This window comes from Xenopus tropicalis, chromosome 4 (assembly GCF_000004195.4).
Source record: "Xenopus tropicalis strain Nigerian chromosome 4, UCB_Xtro_10.0, whole genome shotgun sequence".
In the NCBI taxonomy this organism is placed as follows: domain Eukaryota; kingdom Metazoa; phylum Chordata; class Amphibia; order Anura; family Pipidae; genus Xenopus; species Xenopus tropicalis.
In genome coordinates, this window is record NC_030680.2 from 32,679,411 (window position 1) to 32,702,210 (window position 22,800).

A 22,800-nucleotide genomic window follows, 5' to 3' on the forward strand; every position below is an offset into this window, starting at 1 on the left:
AGATGAGGATGCTCAGTGTCTTTAAGCATTGTGTTATATGCGTTACAACAATGCGTACAGTATTCTACCAGAGCAATGATGAATTAAATCTCTGTCGCCTCTAAAACTGAGTTATGAGCCTCAGGGAAGGGAGTGATAGTAAAGGTGGGAATGCTAGGGTGAAAGAGGTACATATGGGTGTGTCTAAGCTATATATTTAGCTATATATACACCCACAGTTTAATAGGAAAAGCAAGCTGAAAAATTGGTACTCGCTCATCACTTGAGGTAAGTGCCTGCTGGCATATATTGAATTTACTTCTACTTATTCTATACATTGGCACATATGGGGCTGTTTAGAAAATGGCGTTGGGGAGCAATTTCTAGGGGGCTGGGGCTAAGGAACCACAGAATGTACTAAGGGCTAGTACAATAGAATACTATTTTGTATGGGATCTGTTATCTAGAAAGCTTCAAATTACAGCAAGTTAATCTCCCATAGATTCCATTTCAATCAATACATATTTTTTCTTTTTCTCTGTAATAATAAAACAGTACTTTGTACTTGATCCCAGATAGGATGTAATCAATCCATATTGGTGGCAAAACAGCCCTATTGGGTTTTAATTACGGAAAGATGCCTTATCTGAAAAAACTCCAGGTCCCAAACATTCTGAATAAAAGGTCCCATACCTGTACCAAGTATAGGGTATCTGAACCTTCCATAATTTCATACCGGATCCTTAATATAGTGGGGCTCAACACTTTGTAAATGTGCAGTCAGAAAATTACTTTTATTATTGCGCCTGCAGTACAACGAACAATTCAACACTTTGTAGGCTTATTAGACTTTTTTCCAAATGATGAGTTCACTGCTGTGGGTACTGTTCTGGTCCCCACCATTCGGACTACATTAGAAAAATCTTGCATGTACACAAGACTAAAATATTATTCATATTGGTTTACAGATATTTACACCCTTCTCGGACACGTTCGCCATGGCTCTGCTTTCAGCTTCAGTCCTGTTGGTCCTTGCTGTGATGGTGCAGGAGAGCTTGGGGGTTGCCAGGCCTGGGTGCCATCTCCATCGTAAGTCTTCTTCTCTTACAAAGCATCCAAATAGTAATTGGGGACCTATCATGAGTGGTTTCTATAGTGACTTGGCAGTATCTAGGGACCTGCATGTGAGGCAGGGTTTATCAGCCCTCTATGGTTATCTCCTTCAGCAGAGTAAAATTAAATGAGAATATTATGCTGGTATGTATCCATATTGCAGAGATTTCTAACTTTTTAGTCGTGACCCAAATATTGGTCTGCAATCTGTGTAATCCCCTTTAACACTATGTAATCTCTTCCTACAATAAAAATTAGCAATTAAAACGCGGTGCATAACTAGTCGATATTTGGGGCAGGAATACAAACCTTTAATGTCTTGTTACTTTGAAAATGACAACTGTTGGTTCACAAGTGATGGAATTTGTTAAATTTCCTGACATTTTAATTTGCAATTATATCTGTGTTTCTGGTATTCTGCCTAATGGGAACCCTAAAAATTATGAATGCCACACATGTCACATTTTCAGTCATTTGGGGGAGGAAATATCTTCTATTATTTGTCTTTTTCATATGCAGTAGAGGCTTTATACCTATGCCAGGGACAGTAATGAAGCTCCATGGGTTGCCCTATGTGCACAAATGCATATTTTTGGGGTACAGTGGGATACAGTGTAATGAGCAACAGTCATTGTTTTTTGTTTAACAATTTAGCTTTTTGTTAAGCATCTCTGGAATTTCATAAGCTGTCTGGTTACTAGGGTCCAATATACCCTAACAACCAGGCAGTGGTCTAAATGAGAGACTAGAAGGTGGATATGAGTAAGCCTGTATAAAAATAATAGTTAATAAAAAGTAACAATAACAATAAAATAGTAGCAGTCTATGGGAGATGGTCTTCCCGTAATTCAGAACTTTCTGGATAACCAGATAATGGATCCCATACCTGTATCAAGAATGACATAACAAACTACTTCTTTTTGTGTGTGATCTCTTAATGAGTACAAACTAACACATTCACTTCCCTTGCATTATAGCATTTAATGTCACCATCAGCAGCGACCGTCAAGGGACCTGCCGAGGGACGCAGGTTATCAACGCGTGTGTGGGTTATTGTGAGTCCAGCGCTTTCCCATCCAAGTACTCTGTGTTGGTGGCAAGTGGATTCAAGCACAATATAACATCAGCGTCTCAATGCTGCACCATTAGCAAAATGCAAAAGGTATGAAATAGCGACTTTAAAACACAAGAAGTAGGCAGTTATACTGGGAGGCGGGACATCACTATAGAAACAAAACAGAACTATAGGTCACCTCTCTGATTGGATGCACCAATCACTATACTTATGTTTCAGTACTCAGTGCAGACCAGCAGACAGAACAGGATTATGTGGCAGTCCCTCTCACAACAAGCAAACACCATAGACTGACAAAAGGAAAAAGCTGTGTATTGTTCCTCCAGAGCAGACAGATGGAGCAGAGGGTGGTTAAACATTGCATTTAGTTCAATAGCTAAAGGTGTGATAGAGATATAATTAAATGGAGTGATATAGTAGAACATTGAGGCATCTGAGGCAAATATCTGGAACAGTCTTTCTGGTACTGTCAAGCTGGCTCCTGAGGGCCAAGAAGGTTGCAGTTTAAAGAATCCTATTTTTGGCATAAAAGTCATATAGAATGGGGGTTAATTTGCTGTTCTATATGTTGTTGGAGCTATATCTGAATGGCTGAGGCCTTAATGTTTTGCTATATCTGTAACATTTCCTATATCTGTAACACTGTTATGAGCTAAGGAGGGCCATCACCAAGGGTTCAACCTTCAAGGGTGACTTGAACCAAATAACAGTTGTGAAGAAGTTTGCTCCTACTGTATGTGTCCATCTTCTCTATGAGCTGACAAATAGAATGGAGCTCTTGTATTTATTCCTACTATTTGGCCAACAGAACAGATCAGTGTGCCAATGTATAGGCTAAATAACAGAACGGAGCTATGTATTGGTCCATCCTACTATAGGTTGACGCAGTAGGACAGATTAACAGAACGGAGCTATGTATTGGTCCATCCTACTATAGGCTGACACAGTAGGACAAACTAACAGAACGGAGTTATGTATTGGTCCATCCTACTATAGGTTGACACAGTAGGACAAACTAAGAGAACGGAGCTATGTATTGGTCCATCCTACTATAGGCTGACACAGTAGGACAAACTAACAGAACGGAGCTATGTATTGGTCCATCCTACTATAGGCTGACACAGTAGGACAAACTAAGAGAACGGAGCTATGTATTGGTCCATCCTACTATAGACTGACACAGTAGGACAAACTAAGAGAACGGAGCTATGGGGCCGACATGTAGAGTAGATAGGAATAATGGCACAAGAGATCAACTTTGTTACATTTTATATCTTTTTCCAGGTCAAAGTTCAGCTGTACTGTGGTGGGTCCCGTCATGAAGAGATTGAGATTGGTACAGCCCTGTCTTGCCAGTGTGACATGTGCCGTTTGTCACGATATTAACACAGACACAGACACAAGCAGTCCCCTTGCAGTGATATAGTGGCAGTCTACTTGGCTCCCTCTTGAGAACAGACCCTCTCTTTCATATGTAATAAAAGGCACAAAGCTTGCCCAGGTGCAGTAACCCATAGCAACATAAAATGTAGGTAGCATTTACTAGCCACCTGGTTAGAAACAAATGCTTCTAAAAAAGTGACCAAGTAAATGTCACCTGCTGATTGGTTGATAGAGATAACTAGACCTGTAGCAAACTTTGTGCTATTTATTACATAACCCCCATTTATTTATGAGTAACATGCTGTAACGCTATTTATATTCTGAAACTTGCTGGTTTATGAAAATTTGATCCTATATTAAGTTTATTTATTTATTCTAAATATTGCAATGTCTTTAAAATAAAATTCAACATATTTAAAAAACATATATTTGGTCTTTTTTTTAAAAAAAATCATCTAAAAATACTCCAAATTGATACCAATGGTAGAAGATTTCTATCAACTGAGTGCCTGGTATGACTAAATGCTGTGTGAAACATCTTCTGTTCATTCTTACCCCCTTGTAATAAAAGATACAACATTTGCAACAGGTACAGTAACCCATGGCAACCAACACAATGTTTGTTTTTAAACAGATAAGCAGTAAATGCTACCTGCTGATTGGTTGCCATAGCTGGCTAGATCTGTAGCAAACTTTGCACCTTTTATTAATGATTTATGTAATGAATAAATCAAATACAACCCCACCACTTGACTTCTCTGTGTAGACACAAACATTTCATTACAGCATCCTTAGAGTGACTGTCCTGGGCTCTGCCTCCACCACCAACCAGAGTCCCTCACTCCTTTCCTCAATCTCAATTCCTCAGACGCAAGCAGCCAGTGCATTTACAGAGACCCTGGATGCAAGTGTAAGAGCACAAAGGGGTGCAAAACTTGCTGTTAGTTAAACATGAGGCCCAGCAAGTGGCGTTCATGGGCACAAGACAGCCCTATCCTGACCAATTGCCTGCAAGGTTCACCCTGCTCTGCATTTAAAGGGCAGGGAAAGGCAAAGTCACTTGGGGGTGCCAAAATGTTAGGCACCCCCAAGTGACTTTAATCGCTTACCTTGTACCCCGGGGTACCTGGAGCGATAGTAGAGTGAAAAGTCGACTTCTCTCAGCTTTTTCACTCTATTGCTCATGCGCGCGTGATCGATCAGGAAGGAGGAAGCGCTACAGGTACCCCGGGCTGGTGCTGTTCTCTCTGAACAGGGGCACCAGCCCGGGGTAAAAGGTAGGCTATTAAAGTCACTTGGGGGTGCCTAACATTTTGGCACCCCCAAGTGACTTTGCCTTTCCTTCTCCTTTAAATGAACCCTATATTTCCTTTAATATTCATATTAAAAAATCAATGAATAATCTTGAGCCAAACATTGCTCCTCCATCCCTAAATGTGTAATGGCATGATCCAACTGCGGCATCCATACAATAAATAACTTGTTTGAGAACTTTCTTCTACACTTTATGGCTTTACCAGTGTTACAGCTTGTGAGGGGCTCAACCACCCCTTGTGCCACATGAAGGGTTTTTGTGATATATGGGTCATGTGCCACCCCTAATATATATTGTGGACCGGTCTGGTCTTTGATTATTTTAAATTAAAGCCTAAGGAAAAGGAGGTGGTTCGCTCACTAGATTAGGCAGATTGGCAGAAATGTTGGTTTAAATGGAATAGGGATCTTACATAGTGCTGCTGGGGCACAGTAGGTCCTGGCACAACTGGCAGAGCCTCTGGTACTCTGGGAGTCCAACTGTGCATTTTTCTGCTATTTTATAACACTGAAGCAGAACCTTGTTCGGACTGAGAGGGTAACCAGTTTAAACTGGGTTTCCTAGGGCCCATTAGAGACTCTGACACCCTAGATCACTCTCACGGCAATTAGATATAGATAGCTCCAAATTGTATATTTGTATTGGCCCATGGTAAAATGAAGATGGTATGATTGAAATTATCCTAGTAGGCCAGTTTGAAGCCAAAGTGCAATCTATGTATATATCTCAGAAACATGCCTTTGCTTGATGTTTGGTGGGCTCCAAATGTATTTTAATGTGGGGCCCAGTAACTTCTAGGTGCCATTTTATTGGAGTTTCATAGAGGTTCTCAACACTGTGATCTCATTGTGATCTTACAGATACTGCAGAAAGTGAAAGGTTTTATAAATATATATATATATGTCAACTATGCAAGAAACATTGCCTACACTGATTCCAAATCGAAGAATACCCCATAATTCCCTATGAGAGACTACTACTTCATAACATAATCATATATGGGCCAGTTGAGTGAAAGATCAGCTCTCAGCCCCTGGATTAGATACAGAGTAGTTTGGCCATCCAGGTCAATGAATCTGTGAATCCTCTCCCTTTTGTATTGAAGTTATACAGTATGTTAATATATTATTAAATATTCTCTTCTGAACCAACTAGAAGATACCTGAAAATAACTTTTGCCATAATTAACAGCAATACAAAAACATAAAAAACATGTTCTCGTTTTAAGACCCAGCATTTAATTTGACAGTGAATAAGTTAAATATTGTCTTCACCCCACCCCTCCCCCTCAGCGAATTCAACAGATCAAACGTTGACCATTTTAAATATGAAATAAATAATACCATAAATAATCGTTTAAAAAAATAAAATTGAAAGGAAAAGCTGCACGTTATATATTCTGAGAGAAAAAGGCTGTAAGTGACACCTTTAGAAAGAGGAATGCCAATTTCCCTTACACAGATACCTGGGGAAAGGGGCAGAGATAGAGACTTCCCTGACCAAAATGAAATAAAATAGACAGTAAGGGAGCAAGAGGAAAAAACGGGGGGCTCCTCCTATACAGTATAAGGGGCAGGCAGTTGCTAGACAGTCTTTATATATTTAGCCCTAAGGTTTTTTGCAAGGTGTGAGAATCAGTCCCCTTCCACGTTGGTCAAAATATTTACCAGGTCAATGAAGGTTTTGCAGAACCTTACTGAAGTCACAATGGAATGTCAGAATGTGTTAGACATATGCTTTCATAGAATCCTTTTTCTAAAAGTGCTAGCCTACTATCATGGGGGTGAGCTTCCACAGTCTTGGAACTGGTCTTTGCCATTCATAACATGAACCCTTCATTGTTCTGAAATAATGCTAAAAAGCAACCTAACTGACCTGTAACTGTGGGTGGCAACTATATTATTATGCCACTGGGAAGCTGAAAGCTCCAGGCTTTTCCCCTACCTTTACTAAAACCCAAATGAGCACAAACCATGTTTAACATCTGAATAGATCTTCTTATGACTTATGGCCTTCACCCAACTGCAATTGCTTATAGCTAGACTTGAGACACAGGTTTCTCAAACTCCCAATTTATCTTGAAGACACAAACCCTTTCTATGAAAGTCCTACTAGTCAATCTACCTAGAGCTCCAAGATGCTATACTACTGGAAAAACCCCTGCTTACAGCTTATTGCAACAATAATTAAGATTCTAGGTAACAGGTAGCAGCTAAATGGCTTACTGGGTAGGTAAACGTAAATATTCATTCTGTACCCCATCCCCTTCCCTTCCCAGCTTGCCACAGTGTTCTTGTCTTGGACTGTAAGCAGCTCACTGCTTCCCTGATGTTCTTGCCATAAAGTTAGTGGGAACCATTCCAGAGTCTGTGTATATACCCAAAATACTTCATGGATGATGCTTGATGTAGACAAACTAAAGTTAAAAGAGAAGCTGTTCACAAAGCTTTAGTCTTGGAAACAAAAGGAGGCTACATAATTTTTCCCAGGTCATTTCAATCCCAAGACGGAAGCTTAAAACGCAATTCATTATTCCCATTCTTCCTTTCGTGGTAGAAGGTGGCATTACGGTGCTTCCCAGAAGCTTTTTCAAGCCAGAGCGCAATTCTGTGTACTTTCCCCCCCGATGATTCTGTGATCTTGCTATTGGCCCCAAAGATCATCTGAGAAGAGGGTTGTTGGAAGGATCTTCCCAGAAGCACTTGCAGCTGTAGAAATGAAATATAAGAGTAGCAACCAATAGAAATTATCTTCCTGGAAATCTCTAGCGTGAAAAGTTGTAACAGCCAAAACCTTATCAAGCACACTGTTTGGATATACAGTAGTCATATAAAGGATACTGAACCATGAATCATTTTCCCTCTAACTTCCACAGTGGTTATATTTTTTCCATGCACCATGACATTGAATGTAATTTATTGGTCGTAATGTCTGTTTTTAATCCAGTATTATCTAAATGTAGGTGCAAAAAGCCATTTTAGAAGTCTCAGGCCCTTGGGGGCCCTGAAGGCCCTGCTCTGACATGATGTACACTAAGACATGAAACAAGCATCAAAATAGGTGAAACATGGGTAAGTGGTAGAGACATCTTGTATGCAACATTAAGGCATGTTGACTGCTGCCGTGACCTCACGAAACGCTCTATTACTAAAAAGCAAAGAGAATGCCTTCTTGCAAAAGATGTAGTACGGTGACACATTTTGCCCAAATCCTCTGCTTTTATATCAAAAGATTTCTGTGACCGTTTGCTGGAAGAACCAGCCTATGGATGTGGGGGACGAATAGGTCCGGCTACCCAGAAGCCTTTCCTCCCATGAATCCAGCATGGTGATAGATCTCCAGAGTAAGATTTGCTAAAGTTTGTGTCCCTGAATCTTTTTTTTTTTTAAGGAATAAGTTGACTGTTTCCTGTCTGAATAATAGAGACGTGTAAGCTTATTCATAGGTGTAGACAATGATACAGTGGGCTTCTCAGAAGCTTCTGCTCTTGTTGACGGGATAAAAATGATTGGTTGAGAGACTTTCCCAGAAGCCTCTGTTCCCACGTACAGAAAGAGACAGGAGACGCAGGCCTTTCCAGAAGCCTCTGTTGTCAACGGGAAGTGACCAGTGCTGATTGTTGAAGAGGCATTCCCAGAAGCCATTGCTTTTACGTGACACAGGAGACGTGACTTGGTGACAGGCTTGCCCAGAAGCCCTTCCTTTCTAAAACAAAGGGGATCCAGACCTGCAGGGAACTTCCCAGAAGTCCCCTTTTGCCACTTGGCAGGAAGTGACAGTCTGTTCAGTGGCTTTTCCCAGAAGCCTTTGCTTTTTGTAGTGGAGATGACAAACTGTGATACATAGAAAAGTTATTCCCAGGATCCTCTGCTTTATAGATATCCAGTGGCCTTTATCAGAAGTATTTACTGTTGCTGACAGAATTCCATATAGTGTGATTTGCAGCACATACTATGCATCCTCTACACCTATCAGTAACAGGAAAAGACAACTGTAAAAAACCAAAAGGACCTTCCAATAAGTTGTTGTCTCCACAGGCTTTGATGCTGGCCACGCAATCACAATAAAAGCATAAAGAAACTTTGGTTGTCCCCTCTTTGTGGGAAATAGTGTGGGATGCTAACAGTGGTTGTGAAAATAATGGGGAGGAGGGGGGTGTGAATTGGCTGGATTGATCTTCTGTTAGATTGGTGGAAAGTGGTGGGAGACCTCCTAACTTTTACTGCCCCGGCTGTGCTGTAAATTGAGCTGGTTCATCTGTGCCTCCTCGAGACCATTCATTTTCTTAAGACGGAGATCATCCAGCTTTCTCCACAGCTCCTGGCGCTCCTTCTCACGCTTCATCTCCCTGTGATGGAAAGGAAAGCCCAGAGTTAAGAAAGGGATTGTTGCCCAGTTTAAAGTCCTTGTCTAAACAAATGCTATCAACAAAGCTAATATCCTGGATGTCTGTATCAGGTCTTCATCACTATCCACATTTCTTACTGAACACTTATTTAAGACTTATTTTCCTTTTCCACAATCAAATTGCACACTTCTACTATCCATACACAGCCCTCACCCCACAACACTACCATTAAAGTTCACTAAACTTCTCTCTCTATGAAGCTTTCCCTTTATATTGACACAATATAATATCCTCTTCTCAGCTTGACCTCCAATCTCCAGTATCAAGAATCCAAGCCACTGTCCCTTAGTAATTAGAAAGATTCTGTTCTATTTATATAGTTAATGCCACAAGGGGCTGATTTTTAGCCTGGGACAAACACAGGCAGAGAATCAGCCCCTTCAATAGCATCAGCCTTCTCACCTGGAGCCACTGTTTAGCCCTGAGTCTAAGCACACAGAGCAGATTATGGCACAAAATGCACTGGCACCAGTCTGCACTATGTGCCTACACCTGAGCCGATGCAATGGTAAGGCTGATTCCAGCGTAGGAGCTGATTCATATTTTTCTCTATTTTTCCAATAACAAAATAGATATACACAGAAGATTTAACATTGATTGTTTATCTTATGGGTGACAATATTTATATATATTGTCAACAACATTGTTTAAATACCTAGTGTATATTTATAGATTTATACTTACTGTTGTCTGTCTAGTTTATAAGATGCCGTAAGCTCATCAAACAGCTTTCCATTCATCTCCATAAAAGTCTTGAGAACATTATAAATCAGGGAGACAATTGTCCTGTAGGCAGATAAAGAAAATACAGAAGCTGCCAAAAATCTATCCCAGTAGCAGTAACTAAAAACTAACATGGGAATTGGAGAAAGAACTGCCTAGCAGTGATCCTGTGAGGGAAGATTCCTTTCATACTTTCAAAGCCTTAAATATCTTTTCATTTAAACAAAATACCATATGATAATTTAAAATAAATATTCCAATATGCATGGCATATCGTACCAGTGCAGTTATCCATAGCAGCCAATCAGCAATTAGTTCTTGTCAGTCTATTACAAGTTAGAAAATGAAAGTAAGGATCTGATTGGTTACAAAGGGATACTGCACTAATGCATATTGGTTCTTATGTTGATAAACTAGCCCGAATATGTTTATGAAGGTAAAAAGCGTCTCCACTTCTAACAAAAAGCTACAGGTGTGATGTTTGTATCTTGCTGGATTAACAGTGCAGAGGGCTGAACTTGTCTTTTCTTTCTTCTTCAAGTTAAAGATATATGTGTATATATATATATAGAGAGAGAGAGAGTGTGTGTAACAACCCAGTGTGTAGGGATCGGTGAAATCTGACTTTCTGGCTTCCTGAAGATAAGGGAGATTATTTACTATAAGTAGGCACAGTCGCTAGATATACCTATACACAGAGCAACTGCCAGTACACCTGTATGTTCAGCTGCAAGGGTGCCCAGTTCTCGCCCATGGAGTAATGCAAAGTAAGGAGCGCAGTTTTGTGCAATTTGCCCAGCATTATCTGAGCTGAGAATGCATATAACGGTCAGGAAATACTTACTGGTTCCAGTGCTCTTTGGAGACCTGGTAAAGGGTGCCGAATATCAAGGGAAGTATGGTGTGACAATTCTCTTCTATGAGGCTAAGGATGTATTCATTGTTCCAAAAATAAAGGGCTCGCTCTGCAACCTGATCGAGAAAGAACAAAAACAGATAAAAGGGGAGGGACAGGGGGAAGATTTGTGCAGTATAAGTTGGAGAAGTGGATGCTGGGGCTCAAATCCAAATGATCACATTTTTTCTCCTATCTCCTTGTGTTCTCTGTATACTGTATATACTGTACATTACCTTATAGTGATGCAGGCTCGCATAACATGAGTTACTAGTAATCATGTATGTGTCACCCTCTCTGAGTCACTCTGCACTGAGTCATCAGGTCATGTGTCTTCTGTATTTTAAAAGGAGGGGGGTAACAAATTGGCATTGTCTGGTATATACCCTGTTGTTGTAGCCTGCGTCTCTGCATTACATGTGCTCAGAACCAATGTACCTGGAAGTGTGGGCTGGAGACACAGCGGGCAATCTGCTTAAAGAGAGGTTCCTGGATCTTCACAAACTGTGATGGTTCGATAACATCCAGGATCTCCTCCAGTTCTCCCAGGAACATCACCTGGATAACAGAAGCAATGGATTCTCCAGTCAGATCCACTGGACAAGAAGGCAAATTAATCCCAAATTACACTCATCCACATACATCTCACTGCACCTTTCACTTGCTGACTGCCTTCTTCATCATAAGGGCCTGTCTCCCTACCTCTGCTTTGTTTATTAGTGTATGTCTCTTGCGTATTTAACTCATTCTTAGTCTATATCTCTCTCCTGCTGACTCCTTGCTTTGGGAGTGCATCGCCCCTTGCTGACTCCTTTCCCAATATATAATATAAGGCACTAAAGAGGGATTGCACTGTGTAAAATTGCATTTTTGTGAATGTTTAGCCCTGTTTGCAGTGTAATACTGTTCACTAAAGGTAATGTATATGGATGTTTCAGGGACAGGCCCCTTCATCAGCACTTAATGAAAGGGCCTGTCCCCGAAACGAATGCTTGATGGGATCTCACTTAAATAAAACGAATTAAAAAAAAAAGGACTTTGACTTATTTTTGCGGATGAGCAAACACTGAGCATCTCCCTACAAGTAATTTTGATACTGTGAATAAGAAGGGAATTATTAACTCACTGTAAATCTCCGAGTGCCAACCCCAATCAGAATACCCGGTGCTCCTAACCAGAACAAGCCACATTAGACTGGATGATCTAGTCACCTGTTTGATTCCAGCTTTAAAGGGGTGTTTCACCTTTATGTTAACTTTTAGTATGTTATAGAATTTCCTATTCCTAGCAACTTTTCATTTTGTCTTCCTTTTTTTTTTTATTTTTTACAGGTTTTTAAATATTTGCCTTCCTCTTCTGCCTCTTTCCAGCTTTCAAATGGGAGTCACTGACCCTGGCAGCCAAAAAACTATTGCTCTGTGATGCTACAATCGTATTGTTATTGTTACTTTTTTATTCCTTATGTTTCTATTCAGCCCCTCTCCTATTCATATTCCAAACTCTCATTCAAACCACTGCCTGTTTGCTAGGGTAAATAAGATCCAAAGAACAAGATAGCTGCTAAAAATAAAGCTAAATAACTGGAAAGAACACACAAAAAAAATAAAAAATGGAGAGCAATTACAAATTGTTTCAGAATATCAATTTTTACATCATTCAAAATGCTAATTTAAATGTAAACTACCCTTTAACCCTTCACCAAAATCTTATTCTATGGCAAATTAAAAGAAGAAAGAATATATTCTTTAAGCACACTCTCTCTCTTTCCTAATGGTCAGTCCGCAACCTGACCTTATGTGTTAAATCATAACTCCCGGTTAAGAAAGGTGCGACTGAATAACTAGGTTGTGTTTAATAAGTAAAAAAACTGGCTGGAGTTGCAGAAAACTGCCACATACCTCTTTCTGAGTGCAGGTTTTTGGCCAATATTTTAACAAACCTCGAATAACCTGCATAGAAGACACAAATATTATTTGAAAAGATTTAAAAGAATTAGAACTGTACTTTATCCCTAACATGTTTGGCTGTATCTGCAACTGCCACAAGGTGGCGCCACTATAATATGCAATATTATTTGCCTGGGATCTGAATACACTGAGTGCAGGAAAACCGGATTGGTTACATTGGCAACAATTTCTTCATGTTTTTTTTCCCACAATGCATTTCACAAAATTCTAGTGTTACTGCAGGTGCAAAGGAAGGTTGAATCTAAGGTAACTGTGATGCGCCAGCGTGCAATTGCATCAGAATGACAACCCTTTGCACAAAAGTGATTTGCCAGAATTAATAATGCAATGGTGTGTGCACTTAGGGTATGAGTGACATGTTCCACCTATGGTTCTGGCACAACTGCGCTTCAGTGAATGATGCTAGACTCTTTGGTAACTCTGGAACCTGATCAGGAGGTTTTGGTAGCTCCCGGGCTCCATTTTTTTTGCAGCTGCACCATGTATTTTTGCAGTTCCAGGTATCACTGGTGGCTGCTTTGGCTTGGCAGATGCACCAAGGGGCGCCTGGCTTTTTTTGTTCTTAAACTACCAAGTCCAGAAAATAGGATGTTTACAGGGTCGGACTGGGCCGCCGGGACACCGGGAAAAATCCCGGGGGGGGGGAGGCTATGGGCGTGGGCCATATGGGCAGGCCATGGGCGCGGGCCCCGGTGGGCCCTTCACCCCCAGTCCGACCCTGGATGTTTAACATTGCTTTTGGTGAGTTCTGTAGACTACATTAAAGGAAAACTATAACCCCCCCAAACAATGTAGGTATCCATAAAATATATAAAAGCAAACGGCTCATATGTAAAACCCTGATTCATACATGTTAGGTCACATCAGCCAATTAATGGACAAAGTTTTGTCTTTTACTCTCACATTTCTTCCTGTTACAGTTAGAGCTGCATTATTTCCTGTCAGCTGATCTCTGAGGGAGCACACAGTTCATCACTAAATATATATATATATTCAAGTTTGGTAAGATTCTTTAATGGGCCACTTAGTATGATATAAACTATCTGTTGGTTAAGTATTCATTATGGGTGTATAGTTTTCCTTTAAGTAGAAATGCAATAATCATTTATTTGGCCAAGCAGGAAATAAAAAGGATTTAACAAATTGTGCCTATTTATTTTCTGTGATTTATAGGCAAAATAATGTACGAATAGTATGGTGCTCTGGCAGCGCATAACATTTAGGTTTCTGATTTTGCCGCATAAAGCAGTTTACTTACATGTTCTGTTAATGAAGAATCTTTTTCCAGGAACTGCACTGCACAATAGGCAAGCTGGGTGGGGAAAGAATATTGGTTAAACAAGTATTGCAGCAAGTCGTATTGGAAACAGCCATTTTACTTAAATCAGGTATAGGGATAAAAACCTATCCTGCCCCAATCTTGGGCTGGCAGCCTATTCGCCTGATTCTCCCAATGATCAATATCTGTTTGAAACACATTCAGATACTGATTGGGCAGCCAGGGAAATAGTGACGTGTAAGTGCCAGACGGATACAGGTTGTGCATGGACACTGCATGTGATGCAATCACTAACCCAAGAACTTAACATTTGGATCAACCCGTTCTGGTTTGCTGCTTAGGTTGGCAGATCTGGAAAAGAACGGCTGTTTAATGACCTTAGCAATGGAACAGAACTTTCTGTGCGCACCCAGTTTAACACTACTAGAAAGTAGCTGTAAAATCATCCTGTCTGTCAGGGTTAATTACCCAGTCATTTATGGCATGACATTCACACCACCAGCTCCATAGCTGACTTGCACCTAATACAACCTGCTAGCTCCTTCTGCACTCTGATCTACATCTCTCTCATCCCTGATGTCCCCATAAGCAGCACTCCCTTCTCTGAATCAAAGGATCTAACAATCTGTCTGCTATTTATTAATCTAGATTTAAGCAATGTCATGTAAGTCCTCCCTCCACAGGGTGGCACAGTAACAAACAGACGGCAGCTGCGAGTCAGTCCTTTCTCGACACAGTACTACAGCTCCAAAACGAAAAAAACCCAATCATGTGCCCCATGGATACATTAAAAATATATAAACTTTATAGGGTATATATATATATATATATATATATATATATTTAAGAAGAAAAAGAAGCCGCTCTCTCAGGACTTAGGTGCAAAAATAAAAAGTAATTTCCTGGCCATCCCCTCCGTAGCATCTTAACACCTGGGTAGCCCTCTTAGCGCAGCGATGACAGAAGGAAAAAACAGCATAAAATCCCCTCCCTTGGTCCATTCCATGTCTTTTTTCCTTCTGTCAGCGCAGAAGTTGATTTACCGGGTGGGGAGTTCTCTCTTCACTCTCTCTCTCCCCATCCGATGCCGCGCTGCTCAGCCTCCAGAGTGAGTGTCTCAGCGCTGGTGGTGGTGTCTCGGGCTGTGGCCCCCCCTAAGGATCAGTTGTTGGGGTTTTTTCCCCCACCCATTACCTGTCCTCGGCAGTGAAGGTGTGTGGCACTTTTCTCTGACGTCAGTGGAAGCTGTATTGCTCGTCAGATGCCGCTACTCGTGGGGAAGTTGTTGCAGTCGTCCTGCCTGTGTCTCCTGTATCTTGCCACCTCTCAAGGTAAAAAAAAAAAAAAAAAAGCAGAGAGTAGAATTTTATGCTGGGTGGCGATTTATTTTGTTTGTTCTGTTTCAGTATGTCACAGACCCCTGAACATTCGGATACTCCGGCTACAGAGTTTAAGTCCTGCCTCACTTGTTATGAACCTGCGCTTAAAGGCAAGAAGTTTTGTAAGGATTGCATTCTCCAATTCCTTGCCCCAGCTGCTGAATCTGCTAAGCATTCTGGAAGTGCTTTTATATCTGTTGACCCAGAGCCAGAGGATTCGGCTAAGGAAGAGGCTTGTCCTAAGGACTTATTAGCTTGGATCAAAGATGCTGTTGCGGAGGGAGTAAAACATGCTTCAGAGAGGAAGCGTCCTAGACCCTCCACTAGCAAACAAGTTGAGGACTGCAGTTCATCCTCTTCCGCCAAGGATGATATGGAGGGATATTCTTCTTCTTCTGATGAGGATGAGGAATCGTTCGGATTCGACTTTAAACTTGTGTCTCCGCTTATTAAAGCTGTTAGACAGACCCTTTCAATTCAGGATTCCTCTGCAAGCTCTTCATCAGTCCTTATCAGTAAAAAGAAGAAGGCAAGTTTCCCTCTGCATGATGAGATTAAAGCCCTTATTGAGTCTGAGTGGGAAAAGACTGCAAAGAAGATCCCTACAGAATCTAAGTTCTCTAAACTCTATCCTTTCCCTGAGGAAGTTTCTGCTAAGTGGGATAGATTGCCAGTTGTCGATGCCCCAGTGGCAAGGCTCTCAAGGAAAACTGCCCTCCCGATTGACGATGTATCTTCTCTTAAACATCCGATGGATCGTCGCATGGAGACTGATCTGAGGAGGCTTTTTCTGGCCACAGGTGCTTTGTATAGACCCACTGTGGCTCAAATTTCTGTGGCTAAGGCCATGACAATATGGGTAGAGAACTTAGAGCAAGCTGTTAATTCTAAGGCTTCACGAGATTCATTAAGGGAGATCCTGGCTGACCTGAAGGTAGCTGCGGGTTTTTCTCTAGAAGCAGCTATCGATTCCACTAAACTAGTGGCACGCACTACAGCCTTATCCATTTCAACGAGAAGAGCCTTATGGCTAAAAGGTTGGTATGCTGACACAGCCTCTAAGAATACCTTATGCAAACTGCCTTATGAAGGAGATAGACTTTTTGGCAAGTCACTAGACGACATTATATCCAAATCCTCAGGTGGTAAGTCTTCCTTCTTGCCTCAAAATAAACGTTTTAAGGAGACGTTTAGAAGGTCCCAGTCTGAGAGATACTTCACTAGACGTCGTGAGGAAAGTAGAGGCTTCAGGCAAGGCAAGGAGTCCTTTCGTGGCCAAAATTGGCGTTCTGCCCAGTCCTCCTTGTTCCAGAATCGTAAAACCAGATTCATCAGGTCACCTAAGCCCCAGCCCAAGTCAGCATGAGATGGAGCCTGTCCAGGTTCCTCAAGTTGGGGCACGTCTTCTACAGTTCAGAGAAGCCTGGGCAGGAATTACTCACGACTCCTGGGTGTTAGACATTATACTCAGGGGTTACAAAATAGAATTTTTCAAAAGGCCAAGTCAAACCTTCTTTTGTCAAACAAGGATCCCTATACAAGCAGAGGGCCAGCTAGCAATGGACGAGTATATTCAGCAGCTTCTCACAAAGGGAGCAGTAGTGCCAGTTCCATCTCGCTCCAGAAGAAAGGGGTTCTATTCCCCACTATTCCTTGTTACAAAGAGCTCAGGAGAGCTGCGTCCGATTTTAGATTTGCGAAGGCTGAACAGATCGATAAAGGTCCAGCCGTTCAAGATGGAGTCTATAGCTACCATCAGGCCAATGATCAGCTCGGGCGATTGGCTAATAACTATAGACTTAAAGGACGCCTATCTTCATGTCCCCGTGGCAGTGGAGCATCAGTCCTTTCTAAGATTCGCCTGGAGAGACCTTCATCTTCAATTCGTCTGTTTGCCCTTTGGCCTTTCCACATCTCCCCGAACCTTCTCCAAGGTCCTTGTGGTAGTCATAGCTTGGCTCAGGCGTGCCGGTCTGGAGATCTTTCATTACCTAGACGACCTTCTAGTGGTCTCCAGGACCATGGCACAAGCTGTGGTAGATCGAGATCGGGCTCTGTCCAAGCTCAAGGAGGTCGGTTGGATCATCAATGTTGCCAAGAGTCAACTACAGCCGACCCAGGCCCTGGTCTTTCTGGGGGCTTACATAGATACGAAGGACAACAGTTTGAGCCTGTCTCAAGATCGGATCTTAAAGGTCACAACAGAAGCATCCAGGCTATGTCAGTTTTCCCGAATTACAGCGCGCCACATGATGAGACTGTTAGGGATGATGGCCTCCTGTATTGGGCTAGTAAAATGGGCCAGATGGAAGATGAGGCCACTCCAACATGTATTTCTGTCCCATTGGAACAAAGAACTAGAGAATTGGTCTCAAATCCTTCCTCTTCCAGCTGTAGTCAGGAGCTCCCTCTCCTGGTGGCGGGACGAAGTAAATCTAAAAAACGGGTTTCCTCTTCGAGATCCTTGCTGGGTAGAACTCTTCACAGACGCTTCAGCAGAAGGTTGGGGAGCTCATTGTCTTGGGCATTCGGCTCAAGGATCCTGGGGTACAAATTTGGGACACATCCCCTCAAATATCATCGAGCTAAGAGCAGTCAACAGAGCTCTGGATGCTTTCTCAGATCTCGTACAGGGGTCTTGTGTAAAGGTGAGATCGGACAATATTTCCACCATCTCATATATAAGAAAGCAAGGGGGTACCAAGAGTGTGACTCTTCTTCAGGAACTAGAACCCATCATGGACTGGGCAAGAGAACATCTACAAGATCTAACGGCCGTTCATATCCCTGGAAGAGAAAATCAAGCAGCAGACTTTCTTTCTCGAAGGTCACTAGATTATACGGAATGGGAGCTCAGTCAGGAGGTGTTTCTGACGATAACTCAGAAATGGGGGACCCCGGCCATAGATCTGATGGCGACCCCCCAGAATGCCAAGGTGGCCCGGTTTTACTCGAGATTTCATCACCCTCAGTCAGAAGCAGTGGATGCCTTAGCCCAGAGCTGGGAAGAGGGGCTCCTCTATGTATTCCCTCCTCTTCCCATGATTTCTCTTATTCTTCGGAAAATAATGGTGTCCAGGGCAACAGTGATAGCCATCCTCCCAGATTGGCCGCGGCGGCCATGGTATCCCCTCCTCAGGAGGCTTTCGGTGGAGAAACCTCTTCAGCTCCCCAGCAGGCAGGATGTTCTCAGGCAAGGGCCAGTTTTCCACCCCTTTCCCCAGCATCTGAACCTCAAGGCATGGAGATTGAGAGGAGAAGGCTTATAGATTTAGGGTTTACGGAGGAGGTTATTGCTACTCTCCTTAGAGCCAGGAAGGCCTCTACTACCTCTCAATATTGCAAGATTTGGGACCGCTTCCAAGCATGGGCTAGAGAGAGAAGTCTCGAATTCCAGGAGCCTTCTACAGCCACAGTGTTGGAATTCTTGCAGGCGGGCCTAGACAGAGGTCTGTCGTGGAGTTCTCTAAGAGTTCAAATTTCTGCCCTGTCTGCCATCCTAAATATCAAATGGGCTGAGAATCCCTTAGTTGTCCGATTTCTAGCAGCTGTGAAGCGAATTCGTCCACCCATTAGGTCCCATGCTCCTCCTTGGGATCTTCCATTAGTTTTGAAGGCCTTGTCTATGAAGCCTTTTGCTCCGATGGAAGATATTTCTATATGGCATCTGACACTCAAAACAGTTCTGTTAGTGGCAGTCACCTCGGCAAGGAGAATCAGTGAATTAAGAGCCTTATCGTCTGAACCTCCCTTCACAGTTTTCTATCCAGAGAAGGTTGTTCTGCGGACCATGCCTAACTTTCTACCCAAGGTAGTTTCTACCTTCCACCTGAATGAGCCTATAGTACTTCCTTCCTTCCATCCGGTTTCATCTACAGAAACGGAAACTCCGAAGAAGAACTTAGATGTCAGGAATTGCCTTGAAACCTACATTCTCAGAACACAACCCTTTAGAAAGTCTTCTAACCTCTTTGTCATTCCGGGAGGAATAAATAAAGGTCAGATTGCCTCGGTTAGGACCATTGGAAGATGGATCGTGATGGCCATAACTACAGCATACAGAGAGCAGGCGCTTCCGTTACCTAGTGGGGTCAAGGCACACTCGACCAGAGGATTGGCAGCATCCTGGGCGGCAGAAGCACAGGCAGCGCCAGAATCGATTTGTAAGGCTGCGACTTGGAAATCCACTAATACTTTTCTCAGACATTATAAATTAGATGTTTCTGCTCAAAATGATTCTTTATTTGGCCTCAAGGTTTTGCAGGCCGTGTCTCACTGTGATTAAAGTTTTCTGTTCAGCATATTAATGTGTTCCCTTCCCTTTTTTTGGTATTGCTCGGGTACTTACCCAGGTGTTAAGATGCTACGGAGGGGATGGCCAGGAAAGGAGAAAATTGTTTCATACTTACCGTAATTTTCTTTTCCTGGCCATCTCCCGTAGTAGCATCTTAACACCTGGGTAGCCCTCTTAGCGCAGCGATGACAGAAGGAAAAAACAGCATAAAATCCCCTCCCTTGGTCCATTCCATGTCTAGTAACAAGCTTCTGGAATATACAACTCAAAAATGATTAATAGGGAGGGAAGATGCTACTACGGGAGATGGCCAGGAAAAGAAAATTACGGTAAGTATGAAACAATTTTCTCCTTTATTGAGTAGACGAACTGACGTTTCGGCTGAACACCTCAGCCTTTCTCAAAGTCAAAAACACATTGTGAATGCTAACATTAAATACAGTGACTGGCGGGAAAATACAAACAGAAACTGGGCGTGACGTCACAGTTTCACGTAGTCCAATACACATCAAGCGTGAAATACTCATTAGCATAATAAACAAATGCGTGTCTCATTGTTTATGTATAAACAAATGCTTTGTACATCCGCAATAAACATAACACCTAAAGAAAGAACCGATACCAGTGGACAGAAAGAGTGAAACTAAAAGTATCACGTATAAACAAACAATGTATCAGATATTGAGTTGAAAGAAAATTATCCAACATGTAACAAGTAGTGAGAGACAAAGTGACACAGGGGTGAGCTTACAGTTAACACGACCAGGGGGAAGCAGTATATAAGGAGCAGAGAGTATAAGTAGCCACAAGAGTATATATACCTGCTTGTTAAGGTAGCGGGAGCTGTTAGCTATGAGTGAGAGACAAAGTGACACAGGGGTGAGGTTACAGTTAGCACGGCAAGGGGGGAGCAGTATATGTAAAGAACAAAGAGTATAAGTGGCCGAAAGGGTATATATACCTGCTTGTTAAGGTAGTGGGAGCCGTTAGTAAAGAGGCAAAATGTCAGAGGCACCAATGGGACCACATAGTGCCCTGAACAAATGCTATCTTAAAGTGCAGCAGTCCTTGGGCCAACATTAGGTAGTAAATTGGGTTCAGGGTTACCACTCACTTTGCCAGTTGTAGGCATAATCATAGAAGGCTTGTCTTTCAAAGTAGAACCATCCCGGATAATAGGCTGCACTGTTGCATGATCCCAGGCAGTATGTGCATGCAATCAATTCAACAGGTCTTGCCTACAGGACAGGGTTTACACAGTTTAACGCTGTTTGTGTTGTGGGTATATGGCCCATAAATAAAGAGTTGGTACCCAAATTATGGCCGAACGGCCCGAGACAGGGACTGGTCAGCACAGGTGGTATTAGTACCCCCCATATGGAGGACATAAACCAACCAGGCATTCCTATAGTGTCCCGTCAAAATGGAAGTAAAAAACAATGCCCATGTTGGAAGCTTGGTCATAGGTTGCTGCAGGTGTCTATTAAATAAATCTCAGTAGCACAACCGCAAGTCACTGCAGTCGTGTGCCACAGTTAAGGGATGCTAGAGATATTAAGCTAATCTACACAAGAGCAGGTAGTTTGTAAGTATTTTATAGACAGCAGAATTGAAAACAGAAATGTCAAAAGGACGTATTTTAAGAGGGAAAATACATGCACTGTAAAGAGCGGAGCCGGGAAGCAACTGAAACCCAAACGAGGGGAGGCACACTTATTGATACAAATACACCGACTGTGACAAAAAACACGTAACACATAACAATGATTAAAAAGTAGCTAGGCATAACAATGATTCTAGAGTAGCTAGACACTATATAGGAACTTGTAGGAACTGAATGTTCAAAATTATTGTTAACCAACAAATCCAATAGCAGTGCCTACAAGCCTGTATTACATTCAGTGTCAAAATAGGTGTATAGAAAAATGTACAGACCAATTACTGCTTTGCATATCATGAAATGACGATTACATGCATTTACTCGTGTGTTGTAATAAAGGTGATGGTTACAAGAGATCAGTCAAGCTAATTCGCCTTCAATTATGGTAAATAAAATGGTGAATATGAGACAAGTTCATTCAATCCAAAAGGACTCAGCGTGTTGAGTTTGTGGATCCAGCGGAGTTCAGCTCGCAATAGTAGCTTTTCTCTATTACCACCACGAACCGGAGGTGGAATAAAGTCTATAATCATGCTCCTCATACTAGCCAGCGAGTGATGGTGTGTCAAAAAATGTAGGGCTACCGGAGTGTCTGCCTTTCCTGTGTCTATTGCAGTACGGATTGCCGATCTATTGTATCAATAAGTGTGCCTCCCCTCGTTTGGGTTTCAGTTGCTTCCCGGCTCCGCTCTTTACAGTGCATGTATTTTCCCTCTTAAAATACGTCCTTTTGACATTTCTGTTTTCAATTCTGCTGTCTATAAAATACTTACAAACTACCTGCTCTTGTGTAGATTAGCTTAATATCTCTAGCATCCCTTAACTGTGGCACACGACTGCAGTGACTTGCGGTTGTGCTACTGAGATTTATTTAATAGACACCTGCAGCAACCTATGACCAAGCTTCTAACATGGGCATTGTTTTTTACTTCCATTTTGACGGGACACTATAGGAATGCCTGGTTGGTTTATGTCCTCCATATGGGGGGTACTAATACCACCTGTGCTGACCAGTCCCTGTCTCGGGCCGTTCGGCCATAATTTGGGTACCAACTCTTTATTTATGGGCCATATACCCACAACACAAACAGCGTTAAACTGTGTAAACCCTGTCCTGTAGGCAAGACCTGTTGAATTGATTGCATGCACATACTGCCTGGGATCATGCAACAGTGCAGCCTATTATCCGGGATGGTTCTACTTTGAAAGACAAGCCTTCTATGATTATGCCTACAACTGGCAAAGTGAGTGGTAACCCTGAACCCAATTTACTACCTAATGTTGGCCCAAGGACTGCTGCACTTTAAGATAGCATTTGTTCAGGGCACTA

At 42.2% G+C, this 22,800-nt stretch overlaps 2 protein-coding genes across 4 annotated transcripts in view; one reads left to right on the forward strand and one right to left on the reverse strand.

Annotated features, from left to right (window-relative positions):
• The first annotated feature begins 651 nt into the window (after positions 1-651).
• On the forward strand, positions 652-3,930 carry gpha2 (glycoprotein hormone alpha 2). Its single transcript, XM_031900626.1, has 3 exons — positions 652-1,068; positions 2,070-2,254; positions 3,452-3,930. The coding sequence occupies exons 1-3, from the start codon at positions 978-980 to the stop codon at positions 3,551-3,553; spliced, it is 378 nt and encodes a 125-aa protein (XP_031756486.1). The 5' UTR covers positions 652-977; the 3' UTR covers positions 3,554-3,930.
• A 4,310-nt stretch (positions 3,931-8,240) lies between these two features.
• The window catches only part of ppp2r5b (protein phosphatase 2 regulatory subunit B', beta), a 41,449-nt gene continuing 26,889 nt past the window's right edge, over positions 8,241-22,800 (reverse strand). For 2 of the 3 annotated variants that reach the window (XM_012960410.2, XM_012960409.2), the window contains exons 9-14: positions 14,117-14,170; positions 12,790-12,840; positions 11,330-11,449; positions 10,841-10,968; positions 9,958-10,059; positions 8,792-9,213 (exon numbers count right to left, since the gene is read on the reverse strand). In XM_012960410.2, the coding sequence (XP_012815864.1) occupies positions 9,078-9,213; positions 9,958-10,059; positions 10,841-10,968; positions 11,330-11,449; positions 12,790-12,840; positions 14,117-14,170 (591 nt within the window). In that variant the 3' untranslated portion in view covers positions 8,792-9,077. Of the gene's footprint in view, positions 9,214-9,957; positions 10,060-10,840; positions 10,969-11,329; positions 11,450-12,789; positions 12,841-14,116; positions 14,171-22,800 lie in introns of all 3 variants that reach the window. The other variant, NM_001100279.1, reaches the window with a different exon arrangement.